Source organism: Zalophus californianus, chromosome 2 (assembly GCF_009762305.2).
Source record: "Zalophus californianus isolate mZalCal1 chromosome 2, mZalCal1.pri.v2, whole genome shotgun sequence".
In the NCBI taxonomy this organism is placed as follows: domain Eukaryota; kingdom Metazoa; phylum Chordata; class Mammalia; order Carnivora; family Otariidae; genus Zalophus; species Zalophus californianus.
The window spans coordinates 163,163,889-163,182,359 of record NC_045596.1 but is presented as its reverse complement, the minus strand read 5'-3'; the positions used below and the strand labels follow the sequence as shown (position 1 = coordinate 163,182,359).

The 18,471-nt window shown below is 41.8% G+C and overlaps 1 protein-coding gene across 12 annotated transcripts in view; it reads left to right on the top strand.

Annotated features, from left to right (window-relative positions):
- Positions 1-18,471, top strand: part of CSGALNACT1 (chondroitin sulfate N-acetylgalactosaminyltransferase 1) — a 337,597-nt gene that overhangs the window by 293,108 nt on the left and 26,018 nt on the right. For all 12 annotated transcript variants that reach the window (XM_027598300.1, XM_027598297.1, XM_027598294.2 and 9 more), the window contains one exon: positions 7,950-8,051. In XM_027598300.1, coding sequence (XP_027454101.1) covers positions 7,950-8,051 — 102 coding nt within the window. The remainder of the gene's footprint in view (positions 1-7,949; positions 8,052-18,471) is intronic.

Sequence of the window (18,471 nt, the reverse complement as noted above, 5' to 3'; positions counted from 1 at the left end):
TGAGCCTCTCCCAGAAAAAAAAGGGATTTTTTAAGCAAATGATTTTTTTATGATTTCTAAAAATCTTTCCCAGTTCATTTCAAGTTTGCTTGATTTTTATTTTGACTACTTCCAGCTGGTCTGAGAACCCTTTTTCACGTTGCTATGATTCTCCTCAGACTTTGGTAGTTAATTTTGTTTTAATGTTCTTTGTTTCCTTCTTCTGACTCTTCTCTCATCCCTCTCAAAGCAATTATGATATTTTCAGTATCAGGGACATCTTTTACTTAAAATTTCTTTAGTCATATTTTAATCCCTTTTCTGCCTAGAACCATGAAGATGTTTCTGGAGATTTCTGGATCTTTAAAAAACAATGACTATAGACTCTCCAGACCAAAATGAGCCTTGAGGGTAGGGCTAACTAACCTGGTGTAATTTCGAGTATAACAGAAAGGCTTCAGGTCATCATCACATTGCGGATTGCTGTTGAGATAGGCCCCTGATCTTCTTGGTTTTTCAGAAGGAAAACTAATGTAGTTTCCATTACAGTATTATCCTTCCTCCCACTCATGCCCCTCTGCCTCTCCCACAGGCCCTTTCTCTATTCATGCACCAGTGTTCCACCTAGGAAAGTTTTAGGGTTCGTATGTTTGAGAAACACTAATTTACATCATTCACCTTATTTGGAGAAAAGTGTCTATTTTGGGACCTAACAGAAGTTGTTTCATATTTCATTTGAGCCCCAGTATGGGAAAACATTTACCCAAGATCAGCTGGAAACGATTGCATTTGCTCTTCTGAAATGGGCAACCAGGAGAGTGGGTCCTGATTGCTTGGTTGAGAGTCAAAAATCAGGCTCATTTCTTTAACACTGATCAGACTACTCAAAAAATGGAATCCAGGAATTGTATATTAATTAACTTGGGGCGAGAGAAGGGGAGAGGACCCACCAAACCAAAAAAAGAATGTTATTTTTTTAAAGCCCGATTTCAGGAGGCCCCAGTCACTCTCTCTTCCCTCTTCAGGGTAGTACCTAGTCCTTTTTTCCAGTGCCTTTTGGCTAAGCAGTTTCTTCCTGTTGGCAGCGCAGACCATAGGTAGCATTTGGAGACTAATGAGCTGTTACATATTTATTATCTCATTTGCATGGGACATAATTAAATGTAAATCATAGATTTTCTTCTCATACCTGATATATTTGAGTAGAAAATTGACTTAGAAAAGAGCAGTGATATAATTTCCTTGCAGCTATGCCTCCTGAGCCAAGAAAACACTTTCTCTGCTCCTCTCTACCTGTGTGGAGCCTGTCAGGACTCAGCTTAAATACTCCCTCTTCCTTGAGACCCCTTCTCCATCCCTCAAAAGAAAGTAATCACACTCTTCTCAGTCTCTTGGCTCATTACACCTCCAAACCTGTGCTGCAGATAGTCCATCCCGCCTTATGCTCTTTAGCTGTCCATTCCTTCCAATACACTATAAGGTCACTGAGGCAGGTAGAGTGACCAGTTGTACCAGTTTGCTTGGGACTGAGGCATTTGTCAGGACATGGAGAATCCCAGGCAAACCTGGATGGTTGGTCCCCCTACAAGGCACCATAAAAGGTTACATTTTAAAATCTTACTCCAATGAGAATAGAGCATTGCACCACAAAGTTACTCAGTAAATATTTTTGAATCCATGTTTCCATAGGCCATTTAGCCCGAGGTATAAAAATAACTACCCCTAATTATATAAAAACACAATTTTCCTTCTCTCTGTCACCTTCTGTGGTAAGATATCCAGCTTCTTGTGCCCTCCCGGTCTTTCTAGGAATCCTCAGGGATGTTTCGCATATGCTCAAATGCAAGTTCAGCTTCCACTGACTGCTCAGGCATCAGCTGCATGATGCCAACGCACTGCTTCCGACAACAGCCAAAGTTGTTGGCACTTGCTAATGCCACGGAGGCTGCCACATTAATTCCCCAAAAGTCCTGGCTGGAGCTCCTGACACCCCCTCATAATTGTATTTTCTGTATAGCGAGCCTTTCAGCATTTCCTGCAGCTCCATCTCTCTCTAGGGCTTACCCATGAGTCCACAGGAACCAGCTGGAGAGCAGGACAAACGCTGGGGACGTACTCTGTTTTCACAGTCATGCACCCCTATGACAACTCCAGTATTCTGCTGAACCTGATTCTTCCTTAAGATAGTGGTTCTGACTGGGGGGGGGGGGGGGTTGCACCCTCTACCCTGGCACATTTGGTAAAATCTGGAGACCTTTTTGGCTATCACAACTGAGCTGGGGGTTGGGGGTGCTACTGATGTCCAATAGGTAGAGACCAGAGATGCTGCTAGACCTCCGGCTATGCACAGGACAGCTCTTTCCACAACAGGGAATTCTCTGGTCCAAAATGTCGATGGTGTGAAGTTGAGAAACCCTACTTTAGGATGCGTTTTTCTCCCTAGGAGTACAGCACTTCCTCCAAATAGGCCTTGGGTTCCCCTGTCCCCTAGTCCACCAGATTGCACAGTCATATCTGACTGGTCCCATCAGGAACGCAAGTGAACAGTCCTTCCCCGTGGCCAGTTTACATTTGGAGTTTGGTTGAAGCTTCTTCCACCCTCCTCCTGGTCACACAAACCCATTCCACTTTGTGGCAGAGTCCTAGACCGGTAAGACCAAAGCTGTGAGATTTCAAAAGTACATTCTTCATCCTGCTCGGGTAACCTGAGGTATACAAATACCAGGCTGGTCCTTAGGAAAGGTGGATTGCGTGCGTGCCTGCCTCCATAGCTTGGGCAGGTCACTGGAACTCCTTTCCTTATCTCTGTGCTGAGAGTGTAAATGATGGTCAAGTAGTTCTTTCCACAGTGCAGTCATTCAGATGAGTAACAAAACTCAAAGACCGTGATGTGCCTTCAGCCTCTTGAGAAATAAAAATATAGCTGTAAGAGTGACTGTGAAACATGTTTTCTGACTGAAAATATGTCTTAATTAGTCCCTGTACTCTGTGGCACAGTATCCTCAGGGAGAAGGAACTGTTGGTTTCCAGAGAAAAAATGTCTTAAAAAGACAAGGTCTTTGTGGGCTGCCTTTTGTTTTGTTGATGGTTTCCTTTGCTGTACAGAAGCTTTTTATTTTGGTGTAGTCCCAGTAGTTTAATTTTGCTTTTGTTTCCCTTGCCTCAGGAGACATATCTAGAAAAATGTTTCTACAGCCAGTGTCAAAGAAATTATCGCCTATGTTTTCTTCTAGGAGTTGTATGGTTTCAGGTCTCACATTGAGGTCTTTCAACCATTTTGAGTCTATTTTTGTGTGTGGTGTAAGGAAATGGTCCAGTTTTATTCTTCTGCGTGTGGCTGTCCAGTTGTCCCAACACCATTTGTTGAAGAGACTCTTTTTTTCCATTGGACATTCTTTCCTACTTTGTCGAAGATTAGTCATGGGTTTATTTCTGGCCTGTATTATGTTTCATTGATCTATATGTCTGTTTTTGTGCCAGGACCATATAGTTTTGATTACTACAGCTTTGTAGTATATCTTGAAATCTGGGATTGTTATACCTCCAGCTTTGTTCTTCTTTCTCGAGATTGCTTTGGCTATCTGTGGTTCCATACATATTTTAATATTATTTGTTCTAGTGCTGTGGAAAATGCTGCTGGTGTTTTGATAGGGATTGCATTAAATATATAGATTGCTTTGGGTAGTATGGACATTTTAAGAATACCGGTTCTTCCAGTCTATAAGCACAGAATATCTCCATTTGTTTGTGTCATCTTCAGTTTATTTCATCAATGTTTTATAGACTTGGGAGTACAGTTCTTTCACCATCTTGATTAAGTTTATTCCTAGGTATTTAATTATTTTTGACACAGTTGTAAATGGGATTGTTAATTTCTCTTTCTGCTACTTCATAATATTAGTGTATAGAAACACAACAGATTTCCGTATATTAACTTTGTATCCTGTGACTTTACTGAATTCATTTATTAGAAGATATTTGCCAAAGACATATTTGATAAGGGGTTAATATCCAAAATATGTAAGGAACTTATACAACTCAACACCAAAATAATAATAATAATAATAATAATAATAATAATAATCTGACCAAAAAAATGGGCAGAGGATCTGAATAGACATTTTTTTCCAAAGAAGACATCCAGATGGCCAACAGACACATGAAAAGATGCTCAGCATCACTCATCTTTAGGGAAATGCAAATCAAAAGCACAATGAGGTAATGACCTTACACCTGTCAGAATGGCTAGAATAAAAAACACAAGACAGAACAAGTACTGGTGAGGATGTGAAGAAAAAGAGTCCTCGTGCACTGTTGGTGGGAATGCAAACTGGTGCAGCCACTGTGGAAACACTATGGAGGTTCCTCCAAAAATTAAAAATAGAATTAACTCTATGACCTAGTAATTCCACTTCTGGGTATTTACCCAAAGAAAATGAAAGCAATAATTCGAAAAGATATATGCACCCTTATGTTTATTGCAGCATTATTTATGATAGCCAAATCATGGAAGCAACCAAATATCCATCCATAGATGAGTGGATAAAGAAGATGTGGTATATGTACAATGGAATATCACTCAGCCATTAAAAAAGAATGAGATCTTGCCATTTGCAACAAGATGGATGGACCTAGAGATTATAATGCTGAGTGAAATAAGTCAGAGAAAGACAAATACCATATGATTTCACTCATATGTGGAAGAAACAAAACAAATGAACAAACAAAGAAAAATGAGACAAGCAAAAGAACCGCAGCGGACTCTTAAATACAGAGAACAAACTGGTGGTTGCCAGAGGGGAGGTTGAGGGAGATGGGGGAAATAGGTGATGGGGGTTAAGAGTACACTTATCGGGGCGCCTGGGTGGATCAGTCGGTTAAGCATCTGCCTTTGGCCCAGGTCATGATCCCAGGGTCCCAAGATCGAGCCCCGAATCAGGCTCCCTGCTCGGCGGGGAGCCTGCTTCTCCGTCTGCCCCTCACCCCACTCGTGCTCACACTTTCTCTCTCTCAGTGTCTGTCTCTCTCTCTCAAATAAATAAAATCTTTTAAAAAAATTACACTTATGATGAACACTGAGTATTGTACAGAATTGTTGAATATATTGTGTACTTGAAATTAATACAACAGTGTATGTTAATTATACTTCAACTGCAAAAGAAGAAGAAAAAAAGACAAGGTCTTTGTGAAGAAGCAACACTTTTGAGGCTTCTAGATTGAGATAGAAGAAAGACCACGTAGGACTGTGGAGCTAATATAATACAAAGCATCCATGTGAAATGAAGAGCTTTCCTGAAGGATACTTAGGAAGTTGAGGTGCCCTGAGATTCATTCCATGCACTTTGCTACAGCCCTACCATGGCTGTTACAGAGAGGTGCTCTCGGGGCACCTCAGTTAGCTCGAAGGATCCAGGCACAAATAATCACACCAAAACACAGATATCTCCATGTACATAGTCACCCACATACACACTCTTCTCCCGCACACATTGTTCTAGGGGATGGAGTCTAGTAAGACTTGTTTGGAAAAATATAAAAATTACAAGATCATTCCAAGAGATTGGTGATGGTGTTTCCACAGTTCTGCTCATTCCCTCGTGGAGCGTTTGTTTATTGCATCATAACTAGTTTTAGTTATGATAGTAGATCGAGAACTTCTCAAGGGCAGGACTGTTGAGGTCCCGGGTAGAGCATCTGGCCTATAGGAAGTTGCTTGCATGGTTTTCGTTTGTTGAAGGAAGTAATGAGTACGAGGAGTGGAGCCGTGGAGGAGCACCGCAGAACCCAGTCTGCTTTGCCTTTTTGGGAAGCCTCAGCTGGTGAATGAAGAGTGAAGGTCCAAGGGATCTCTCTTTTAGTTCTTGAAAGCAGAAAACGCTTCAAATGGATTTTAAAATGCCTTCAGAGATGTTACTAGAAAAACAAGAATGCTTTTTATCCAGGCTCAGCGGGTAACCCTCTCCTGATTCCGGGATACATTTTTTCCAGCTACACATGCAATTTTAAAGCACCATTTTTTGGGTACTTGGCGCTGTGTGTGCTTTTATCCTACCCTGGCAAAGGAAGTTAAAGCATTGTCTGGCAGGTTTGCAAAAGAGCTCTTTTACGGACAGAGAATTTTGTTGTCAGTAGATTCCGTCTGCGGGGCCTGGGTCTGTGAGGGAGCTCTTGGTTTGAAGCACGTTGTCACACGCTGCGCTTCTTGTTCCTGGTCTCTTGTCTGTGTCTGAGAGCTCTGCCATCAGACTGGGTTTCAGAGGCAGCTCTCAACTTTCTTCCATGGGAAAGAAATAGATTCGCGGAACCAAGCCTGTGACCAGGAGGAGCCTTGTGTGCCTCTAGCCTTGGGTCAATATCATCTTCCCTGATAGTTCTTCCATCTGGAATTCTCTTCTTCCTCCTCTCTTCCTCTCCCCTATCCATCCTTCAGGCCTTGACCAGTCAAGGTGATAGGATTTGCTGTGCTTTCTGAATTCTGTGTGCTTGTTATCTGTGCCACAAGGTGTCATGATTTTATTTGAGCTCATTTTATTTCCCAAGTTTTTGAGCACAGGAACTGTATCTCCTACATCTTTGGCTTTCTCCCAGCAACCCCAGCTAGGCAGTCACTCCTCTTTGATGGCATTATAAAAAGCACTGAATAAATTGGCCTCTGCAGTTAGAGCTCAGGGACTTCTGGAAAGCTGTGATGTGTTGTTTGGGAGGTTAAGGAAAGTAGCGAATAGAGAGACAAAAGGAATTGAAAAAGGAAGGACATGCAAAATGTCAAAATGTCACAATATATCATCCCACCGGTAGAACCTTTCATTAACTCGCTTCCAGAAAACTGTTTAAACTGTGCACACACACACATATGTATACACATACGTGTACACATAAACACGTGTATACGCACATATATTTACATACACACACATTCACACACCCATAGCTATACAGAATTTACGCACATATTACACGTGTATATGTGGCAAACCCTCAGCAGAGTATCTTACCAGGTTAGCTTAGGTGTTACCATTTAGAGCACAGGACATGGACAAATAAATCAGCTTTGGTGGAGAGAGCGGGTCTGGACCAGTCCAGAGCCGGAGGCCTGGCCCCTAGAGGGCTGTCGGGGCCCTAGAGTGTGAGGTGCCAGGCGCCTGGGCTAATCGGTCATGGAGAGGAGAAATGGGGAAGCAGTGAAGGCGATTGTGGGAAGGGCGAGATACCCTAACTGTGCTTCTGCCTTGTCACTCCCTTCGGGTGTTAAGGAGGGTTTTTGTAGCTCTACATGAAAGAAGGTCTTTTTACCTTTGTTCATCCAGTCTTTAAGACTGTTTGTGTTTGGCACACACAGGAAAAGTCAGAGACAAGGATTCTAGTCCCACCCTCTCTGGACTTTAGCTTTCTTATCCGTAAAATGGAATTTCTGTCTTCTGTCCTTCATAGACTCCTTCTGGCAAAGAGGGGGAAGGACCCAGTGCCCTTTCCATGACACTAGGTGGCTCCAGGGGCTAAGCCTGTGGTAGATTGGACCTGTGGCCTCGTGCATCTGAGTTTTCATTCACTAGATCTGCTCATTTACATTTCATTGTTTTCTTGGGAAGATAAATACAAACGCAGGTAATTGTGATGGCCAACCAGAAATGTCCTGGTGTCCCATCTCTGCTTTTCTTGGCAGTTCACTCAGTTTACTTCAAGAATCATTTGCACTGGGGCGCCTGGGCAGCTCAGTTGGTTAAGTGTTCAGCTCAGGTCATGATCTCGGGGTCCTGGAATGGAGCCCTGCATCGGGCTCCCTGCAGGGCAGGGAGTCTGCTTCTCCCTCACCTTCTGCTCCTCCCTCCTGCTCATGCTCTCTCTTTCTCTCTCTCTGAAAAAAAAAAAAAGAGAGAAAAGAACCTTTTGCTCTTTACAAAATACGTATATGTTTGGACCTTGCCTGTTACAGTGAAAACGACCAGACATGCGTGTGTTTTGTTTTCTAGGGAGATGTGCATCCAACAGGATGGGAGAATTCATCTCACCGTTGTTTATTTTGGGAAGGAAGAAATGAATGAGGTCAAAGGCATACTTGAAAACACTTCCAAGTAAGTACGACGAGGAGACATAATAAGGAGTCATAGTATCTGACCTCAGGAGTCTATATCTGAGGCTGGAACCTCTGCTTCGGTTTTATGTTCCTTAACACTCTGGGTCAACCGGGAGATGGACTGGCTGCTGGCTGTGCTAGGGGGAATTGTGCACCCCCGTCCCTGGGAGACCACCCCACCTGACACTGGCCCTCACTGCACAGGGTGTTGGCTTTGGCAGTTGAGATGAAGTGCCCTGAGCCACAAGGATGGGGGGTGGGGGCACAGGCCTCTTTGGGCTTCTGCGTGAGAGGGTGTCGTCAGCACTGCCGATGCGGGACCCGGTGTCACAGAGTGGGAATTGGGGGCCGCGCAGCTGCGCGGTGAGCTCCAGCTGAGTGATGTCCGTCCTGGAGTTTCCTCCACTTAGCAAATGGTCTTACCCTTTTGACTTTCATTCAGTACGCATTTTGAAAGATGAGGGGGAAGCGGGAAGTGATGGCTGGGACAGGACCCTGGATGAAGCCTGCGCAGTTGAACAGAAACGACTTAACCAAAAACCTTAGACTGAGGGTTGTATGCATATACTTCATTGATCAGTTGTGTGGGGGAATGAATGAAAGCAGCGCAGATGGTTTTCTTCCCTCCCCAAATAAACAAGCAAGTATTGATTTAATAAACACCTGGGGCATCTTCTACTAGTGAGGAAGCCAGAATGGTGCCCCCACACCGTGCTCTGGTTTTCCAGGGAGGTTTGCAGGGCTTCGCTTGAGTAATCAGGTGGGTAGTTTCTCCTTAGTGAAGCTTGGAGGGAGGTCCGTAGTACTCAGTGGCAGAAATAGCCTCAAAAGGTCCATATGGTCTAAATATAAACAGGGCCCCTGTTTTGAGTTTCTGGTAAATGGTTATAAGATTACAAGATTGACTGCCCCTTTTGTATTTATGTTCACACTTTGTTACTAAGTTGGTATTAATGGGCACAAGATCAGAATGCTTATTACAATTACTCAAACGTTCTAAAGCAGTCCACTGGTCTTATTTCTGTAAAAAAAGAAAAAGTTGTATGGAAATGCAGGCATCCCCATTTCTTTACATATTATTTATATCTGCTTTTGTGCTGCAGCAGAGTTGTGTAGTTGTGACAGAAACTGTACGACTGGGGCTCCTGGGTGGCTCAGTCGTTAAGCGTCTGCCTTCGGCTCAGGTGGTGATCCCAGGGCCCTGGGATCGAGCCCCGCATCGGGCTCCCGGCTCTGTGGGAAGCCTGCTTCTCCCTCTCCCGCTCCCGCTGCTTGTGTTCCCTCTCTCGCTGTGTCTCTCTCTTTCTGTCAAATAAATAAAATCTTAAAAAAAAAAAAAAAAAGGAAAGAAACTCTATGACTTGCAAAGCCCGAACTCTCTACTGTCTGGTCCTTTACAGAAAAGGTTTGCTGACCTCTGTTCTAAAGCAATATGGAATTCGGAGTTTATAGGCCCCTGTCGAAGGGAGATCAAAGAGAATAGAATAATTGAATATGCTAAATGTAAGTGAAATAGAAACCTCTCAACTCCAGTGCATTGCAATATCCTTTTCGTCTCTGCTTAGGAACGAGGCCCAGGAATTATTAGAGTTCATGTCCTCTGCCCAGTGGATAGGTTCCATCATCTCTGGAAGTATCCATTCCTGGGCATGGATTTCTTTTTTAAGTTTCCCAGACGATTCTAACATGCAGCCAGGATTGAGAGTCATTGTCTGAGAAAGTGGTAGTCCACCCCAGGGGCTCAGGCATGAGAGGCCTCGACTGCAGCCAGCTGCCCCATTCTGAGGTGTTTTTGAGTAGTTATCCAGGTGACTCTGAAGTGTAGTCAGGACTGAGAAATTCAGTCCTATTGGGTCTGGCACCTTCTGAGCACTTTAAAAGACATTTGCTGATGGATACATATAACCAACTTGACATGAGTCTGATGGATAAGTGGAAGGCCAGTTTCAATGTTGTTAGGAGAAATATCCATTTTACTGACTGGAAGGCTTAAGGACTCTTACTATCAAGGCATTCTTCTCTGTATCAAATTACCTGGCGAGCTGAATTCTCAAGCAGAAGGTTGCTGGGTGAGCAAAGAATGAATAGAATCTGAACAAGAAAAGTAGAATCATTTCAGTGGTAAGAATGGTTTACTTAAAATTTTGGAAAATTTCCAGAGATCAATCTACCCATAACCAAGAACTTTGTGTCGGAGACTGAGCTGTTCGATGCTTTAACGCAGTGCTACAAAACTCTGGTGAAATGAATTGGAACCCCGTTTTTCTGTGTTGATGCTCTCGTTCTGCTAACTGGGGATATCTGCAGTGCTGAGGTCTCTGATGCTTTGGGGGGTGTCCTCCGCTCTCCCTGGTGTTGCTCTGATCAGACCACCTCCTGTAGGAATGCCCCACCCTCTGCAGCCAGGCCTGGGCTGACTGAACACAGCAGCACTGCCACTCCACCTTCCAGATCAGTCTTCCTAATCACCTACTGCCCTAGGCTCCTACCCAGACTGGCTCTCACTTGTAACCTTGCCTTGATGACTTCCTGTCCCCGACCACACTGGGGGGCGTGGTTTGCCCCTTCGTCCTCCCTCCCATTATCGTCTTCAACTTGGTGATCTCTTGTCCTCCTTTCTACGTACTCAGACGGCCACACTGTCGTCCCCACGCCCCCACCTGACCTCCAGTCCTCTCTCTGAACTCAGACTGTACTCCCTGCTGGCATCCCGTCTGCTTGGCACTCGGCATATGATTTGGCTATATGATCAGCACTGCCGATTGCGGGATTTGTAAGCCGATTTATAAGCTGCTTAGTAAGCAAGTAGTACCATATCACGTGGCTCTTTGTAACTCCAGCTTAGGGCCTTACTCAGAAAATGTCCAGTGTTTGTTCCTCAAGAGAAGAGCACCTGAATGGCACAGTCGGTTAAGCATTCAACTCTTGGTTTTGGCTCAGGTCATGATCTCAGGGTCCTGGGATGGAGCCCCACGCTGGGCTCCATGCTCAGCATGGAGTCTGCTTGAGATCCTCTTTCTCCCTCCCCTCTGGCCTTCCCCCTCATGCTGTCTCTCTCTCTCTAAAATAAATAAAATCTTTAAAAAAAGAGGAGGATAATTCCACATACACAGTATATTTACGCTCCTAGTAATCCATATGAACACTTATATAATGAGCCCTATTTAAATGTCATTTTTATCATTAAGGTGGTAAAACTTTTGTTCAAATGCATCTTATCTTTGAATAATAATAGTAACCGTTCTTATTTACATGAATTATCTTCTTTATTATTCACAGCAACCTTATGAGATAGTTGCTATTATTAGCCCCATTCATAGATGAAGGAACTGAGGCTTGGAGACGTTGTTACTCAGGCTGCCATGCCTAGCACAGGGGCGAGCCAGGATCTGAACCTCCGCTGTGAACTTGAGATACTCCAGGTCTTAACATGGCACATTTCCTCTTCAGTGTACTCCCTTCTGAAACTCATAATTGTCAGTTGAAAGTAATAAGATTTGAAATCAGCCTAAGTGATATTTATTTCATTAGGATACCAGCATTGTGATTAATCTGTTCGAAATGCAGCTAAATGTATATATGTTAAGAATAGCTTTTTAAAATCTAGTTTGGCTCATGTGCAGTGTTTTCCTCTCTCTCTCTCTAGATTTACGTTTACTCAGTTGAGCTTTACATTTCAGTTGATGGCTATAGATTAGTGTTTTAGAAATTGCAATTTGTGATTCATTAGAGGGTTGTGTAATAGCTTTAGTGGGTTATGTCCAGTGTTTTTAAAAACGTTGAAATAGAATAGGCTAGAAGATATCAGAGTGCATCACAAGTAGTAAGGGTAAATACTGTTTTGTAAAACTTTAGTGTGTGTTTGTGTCTAGTATGTCATGATGTATAATATATTCCTTTGTATGGGTGGCAGTCAAAATATTTAGAAACCACTGTCATGGATAAAAGTACAAATCAGTTCTTGGTATCTGATTCTTATTCCATAGTTTTCCATACTAAGCTGCAGTTAATCTCAGATTAAAGCCTCACTTGGTGATTCTCAAATATAAATGTGCTTGGGAATAACCTGGGGTGCTTTTTTTAAAAAATTTTTATTTGAGAGAGATGGAGATAGTGAGAGAGAGCACAAGCGGGAAGGAGGGGGAGAAGCAGACTCCCTGCTGAGCAGGGAGCCTGATGTGGGACTCAATCCCAGGACCCTGGGATCATGACCTGAGCCAAAGGCAGATGCTTAACCAACTGAGCCACCCAGGTACCCCCTGGGGTGCTTTTTAAAATGCAGATTCCCGGGATCCAGGTCCAGAAATTCTGAGTCAGTAGGCCTGAGATGTAGAAGCTTGGTAACTGACACTTAGGATGAGTCCCACATGTGATGGTGATGTGGGTGGTCCATAGCCCACAGTGAGAAATGCTGACCTAGGTAGACATTTGCTTGGAGCTATGTATTAGGAAATTTTAAAAAATTGTAACAGGTAGGCAGATTGGCATGAGTTAACATTTACTATATTGCAGCTTCATCTTTGTCCAATCATAAGGATACAAATGCATCTTTCAGAGGTATTACCTCTGAGATCAAAGTCCTAGAGATGAGACCCTACCCTGTCATTGCAAGTATGTGACCTAAGAGAGGGGATTTTCTGTATGTCTTCTTGGGGACCTGCCTCTGTTAGTTTTTGTGTCATCATTTCATGCCTCTTTGAAAGGATTTTTTCTTTAAGATTTTATTTATTTATTTGAGAGAGACAGAGAGAGAAAGAGCACAAGCAGGGGGAGGGGCAGAGGGAAAGAGAGAAGCAGACTCACTGCGGGGCTCGACCCCAGAACCCTGGGATCATGACCTGAGCCAAAAGCAGATGCTTAACCAACTGAGCCACCCAGGTGCCCCTGAAAGGATTTGCTTGACACGTACCCTCAGGAAGATTTTTTTCAGGACATCCCAGAAGAAAACTGGGGAGGAAGGTTTTATTCTGGTTTGTTTTATTTCAATTTATTTCTAAAATTAGAACAAAATTGTTGCTTTGTTTTAATTTTTTTCTTAAGCAATTTTTAGATACTATCTCATTCGCTAAAATCAAAAAAGCAACACAGCAAATCCCTCCCAAGAAGGTAAGAAATCTTGGACTCTGGGAGACACCTCACAGATTAAGGCAGCATCTCAGGCCTGTGGCCATCCCACCTGGCATTTGCAGGAGGGGGCTAAATATGATTCTGCTTGGTGGAGATTCCACTCTTTGTGGAGATGTGCCTGTATTCAGTATTCTAAATTGTCTTTGAGGAATTTGAACATAACATATAGATTATGATATTGTAATAATGTTAAATTTCCTGAGTGTGATTATTATATAATTATAATGTTACATAGGAGAGTGCCCTGGTTCTTGGGAGATACTTCTCTTTAAGGGTAAAACTGACATGATGTGTGCAACTAACTCTCAAAGAGTTCAAAGCAAGCAAGCAGGCAGGCAGGTAGAACGTTAACACTTGGTAAATCTAAGTGAAAGATACATGGAAACTTATACTATTCTTACATTTTCTGAAGGTCTGAACTTTTTAAGAACTCTGGAAATAAAGCTTGTAATAACCTGGAAAATGTTTATCCAAGAAAAATGACTGAATTTTTGTGCAGCTTTAACCTGGCTTATTCCCACCTTCTCCTTAGCTCTTCAGTAGCCTTGAAATCCAGTAGCCCACAAGCACAGCAAGAACCACAGCCTGGCAGCCACCAGGGGCCACCGTGGGCCAGGAGCTCCTTTAAAATATCATTCCCAGAAAAATGTCATGATGTGATCTGTCTGGAGTTTTCTGGAAGACTCCACTCAGAAGGCTGTCTTTATTTAACTGACTCAGAGCTCTCCCAGTGGAAAAAGCCTTTCCTCCAAAAAACAATTATAGGAAGTCTGTAACTTTGTGGTCGCCTGAGGTGGTAGATAAGAGTTGGGGCAAACAACAAAATAACCAAAATGCTTAAAAGGTGAGGCTGAGGAATGAGATCTCCACTGGGTTTTTGAAAAGTTCTAATACATTCCTGGGGATCTAGAAAACCATGCTCACGTCTAGGGCTATGCTCATTACCTAGGAAAGACGTGAGCAGGCCCTAACTTTTCACCTCTGGCTGACCTTGAGGCTTTGTGCAGGAAGCAAGTAAAGGCTAAGGTAAGCAGTCAACTGCCTGGTTGAGTGTTGATGGCAGGCCCCAAAATGTACACAAAATCCCTTGGGAAAGATTTGGAGACTTATTGGTTCTAGGCGCTTAAATCTCTGTCTAATCGTTAGCTTACCGCTAAGTTGTCACGCTCAACACAGAATACAGATTTTACAGAATTAGTTCAAGAAAGTCACTAAACAAATAACAACAACAAAGAACACCAACAATAAACCCTGGGGGGGGGCGGTGAGGTTGATTCTCATTTCCAGGATTGCCACATTATATTATTTAAAATGTTAAGTTTTAAACAAAAAGTTATGAGAGATGCAAAGAAACAGAAAGTATGGCTCATGCACAGGAAAAAAAAAATCAGTCATTAGAAATTGTCCCTGACAGGGTCATCTGGGAAGCTGAATTGGTTAAGTCATGATCCTGAGTCACAGGATCGAGCCCTGCATTGAGCTTCCTGCTTAGCGGGGAGTCTGCTTCTCCCTCTCTCTCTGCTCCTCCCCCCCACTCGTGCTCTCTCTCTCTTGCTCACTCTCTCTCAAATAAGTAAATAAAATCTTTAAAAAATATTGTCCCTGAGGAAGCCCAGGTGTTGGACTTACTAGACGAAGACTAAATCAGCTGTATTAAATGTGTTTGAAGATTAGAAGAAACCATGGGGTTTTTTGTTTGTTTGGGGTTTTATAAAGATTTTATTTATTTATTTGACAGGGAGAGACACAGCAAGAGAGGGAACACAAGCAGGGGGAGTGGGAGAGGGAGAAGCAGGCTTCCTGCCGAGCAGGAAGCCCAATGCGGGGCTTGATCCCAGGATCCTGGGATCATGACCTGAGCCAAAGGCAGATGCCCAATTACTGAGCCACCCAGGTGCCCCTAAAAGAAACCATGTTTAAAGAACTAATGAAAAGTATGAGAACCAAGACTTGCCAAATAGAACCATGTCTTACCAAATAGAAACAGAAATTATAAGAAAAGAACCAAATAGAAATTCTGGGGTTGAAAAGTACAGTAACTAAAATGAAAAATTCACTAGGGTGTGCTGAACATCTGGTTCGAACAGGCAGAGGAAAAAATCTGTGAACTTTAAGGTAGGTCAATTGATGTGATGAAGTGTAAGAAACAAAAATAAAGAAAAATGAAGAAAATGAACAAACCTCAGAGACTTTAGGATACCATCAAGCATGCCAATGTAGACATAGTGGGAGTTCCAGAGGAGAGGAGAGAAAGAAAGGGGCAGAAAAAATTATTTGAAGAAATAATGGCCCCCAAACTTCCCAAATTTGATGAAAAACCTGAATCTACACATCTAAAAAGCTTTACAAATTCCAAACAGGAAAATTCAAAGAAATCCACAGTAAACATATGATAATCAGATAGTTGAAAGACAAAGACAAAGAGAGAAAGAATCTTGTGAGTGGTAAGAGCAAAGCACTCACTGAGTCCAAGGGATTCTTAATAAGATCGGTAGCTGATCTCCCATCAGAAACAATGGAGGCCAGAAAGTGGGATGGCTTATTCAAAGTGCTGGAAGAAAAACACTAAACCAAGAATTCTATATTCATCCACCAGAAATGAAGGGGAAATTAAGACATCCCCAGATAAATAAGAACTGAGATGTCATAACTAGCATGCCTGCCCCACAAGAAATATGAAAAGAAGTCCATAAGGCTGAAATGAAAGGACACTTGACAAACTCAAATTCTTGTGAAGAAACCAACAGCTGAAGTAACAGTAACCATTTCTCTCTTTATAGGGAAATATAAAATACAGTATAAATGTATTTTTTTGTTTATAACTCTCTTTTTCTCTTATCTGAAAAAATAACTGCATAAAACAAAGTTCATAAATCTGTATTGGTAGACACAGTGCATAAAGATATCATTTTAATATGATAACACAAAGGAGGGGAGAGGGAATGGAGGACCAAATTTTGTACACTGTCGAAATTTAAGTATTTCTTCAAAAAGAACTAGAAAATATGACTAGACCTATAACAAGTAAATGGATTGAAATAGTAATCAGAAAATTTCCCCTAAAGAAAAGGCCAGGCTCAAATGGCTTCCCTGCTGTTTTCTACCAGTCATTAAAGATGAATTAATACCAATGCTTCACAAACTTTCAAAATTTGGAAGAGGAGGGAATACTTCCCAACTCATTCTATGAGGGCAGTATTATCCTGATACCTTAACCAGGTAAAGACTAAGAAAAGAAAACTACAGACCAATATCCCTTATAAATACAGATGCAAAGATCCTCAACAAAATACTAGCAAACTCTATCCAGCAACATATAAAAAGGATTTTACACCATGACTAAGTGAAACATCCTAGGAGTGCAGGGTTGACTCAACATACAAGAATCAATCAATGTAATACACAAAACTGCATGACCATCTCTGTACACACAGAAAAAACATTTGAAAAAAATGGGGATTTACTTTATTCTGGATATTTCAGATAAGTGGAATCATATAATATGTGACCTTTTGTGTCTGGCTTTGTAACTTACAGTGATGATTTCAAGGTTCATCCACACTGTAGCATGTAACAGTAATTCACTACTTTTTATTTATGCTACTGTAAATGGGATTACTTTCTTAATTTCTCTTTCATTGTATATAGAAACAACTGATTTTATATGTTACTTTGTATTCTGAAACTTTTACTGAATTTATTAGTTCTAACAGATTTTTGGTGAAGTCTTTAGGGTTTTCTGTATATAAGATCATGCCATCCACAGACAGAGATAATTTTACTTCTTTCTTTCTGATTTTGTCATATATGGCCTTAATTATGTTGAGGTACATTCCTTCTATACCTGATTTGTTAACGGTTTTTATCATGAAAGGATGTTGAATTTTGTCAAATGCTTTTTCTGTATCTTTTGAAATGATCATATGATTTTCATCCTTCATTCTGTTAATGTGGTATATCATGTTTATTAATTTGCAGGTGTTGAACCATCCTTGCATCCCAGGGATGAACCCCACTTGCTCATGGTGTATGCTCCTTTTAATGTATTGAATTTGGTTTGCCAATATTTTGTTGAGGATTTTGCATCTGTGTTCATCAGGGAGATTGGCCTGTAATTTTCTTTTCTTGTAGTGTCCTTATGTGGCTTCAGTATCAGAGTAATACTGGTCTTGTAAAATGAGTTTAGAACTATTCCTTCCTCTTCAATAGTTTGGAAGAGTTTGAGAAGGATTGGTATTAATTCATCTTTAAATGTTTGGTAGAATTCACTCATGAAGCCATCTGGTCCTGAGGCTTTTATTTGTGGGAGATGTTTGATTATGGAGTCAATGTCCTTGCTCATTATTGGTCTGTTCAGATTTTCTATTACTTTATGATTCGGTCTTGGGAAGTTGTATGTTTCTAGGAATTTATCCATTTCTTCTAAATTATCTAATTTGTTGGCATATAATTGTTCACAGTAATCTCATGAGATTTTGTATTTCTTTGGTATTAGCTGTAATGTCTCCTCTTTCGTTTAGGATTTTATTAATTTGAGTAACATCTCTTAAATCTCTCTTAGGTAGTCTAGCTAAAGTTTTGTCCATTTTGTTTATTGTTTCAAAAGAAATTTGCTGAAACAGAGTTGTATAAGCTGGCTTGTATAAGCTCAGAATCTAGAAAATTCTAAATTATTTAAGGTGCCTACTATGAAAAGCTGCTTGAAAATATGTTTAATTTTATATTCTTGACCATACTCAAGTATTTTCAGTAAGTAGAACTCATAAGCAATTTCAATGTTTAGAGCTGTTAGATTTAAAAATTTTAAATTATAATATGGGTGTTTATGTAAATTTCTAAAGTATTTTTTTAAATGAAGGTTATTGTGGGAAGTGCCACATTAAGGGAATTTCCTTGTAATGGTGGAAAGAAGTCTGTATGAGAATAAATCACAGGAGACAAGATCTTTTATCATTTTCGGGGGCGGAGCAAGATGGCGGAGGAGTAGGAGACCTAGATTTCGTCTGGTCTCAGGAATTCAGCTGAATAGGGATCAAACCATTCTGAACACCTACGAACTCAACAGGAGATCAAAGAGGAGAGTAGCAACAACTATCTGAACAGAGAAGCGACCACTTACTGGAAGGTAGGACGTGCAGAGAAGTGAATCCGAGGCGATATTCGGGAGGATAGACGGCGGGGGAGGGGCCTCCGCCGGCCGCTTCTGGCAAGTGCTAGAGCCGCAGAGCACAAAATCGGACCTTTTAGAAGCCGGCTCCGCTGAGGGACGTTGCTCCAGTGGCTAAGCGGGG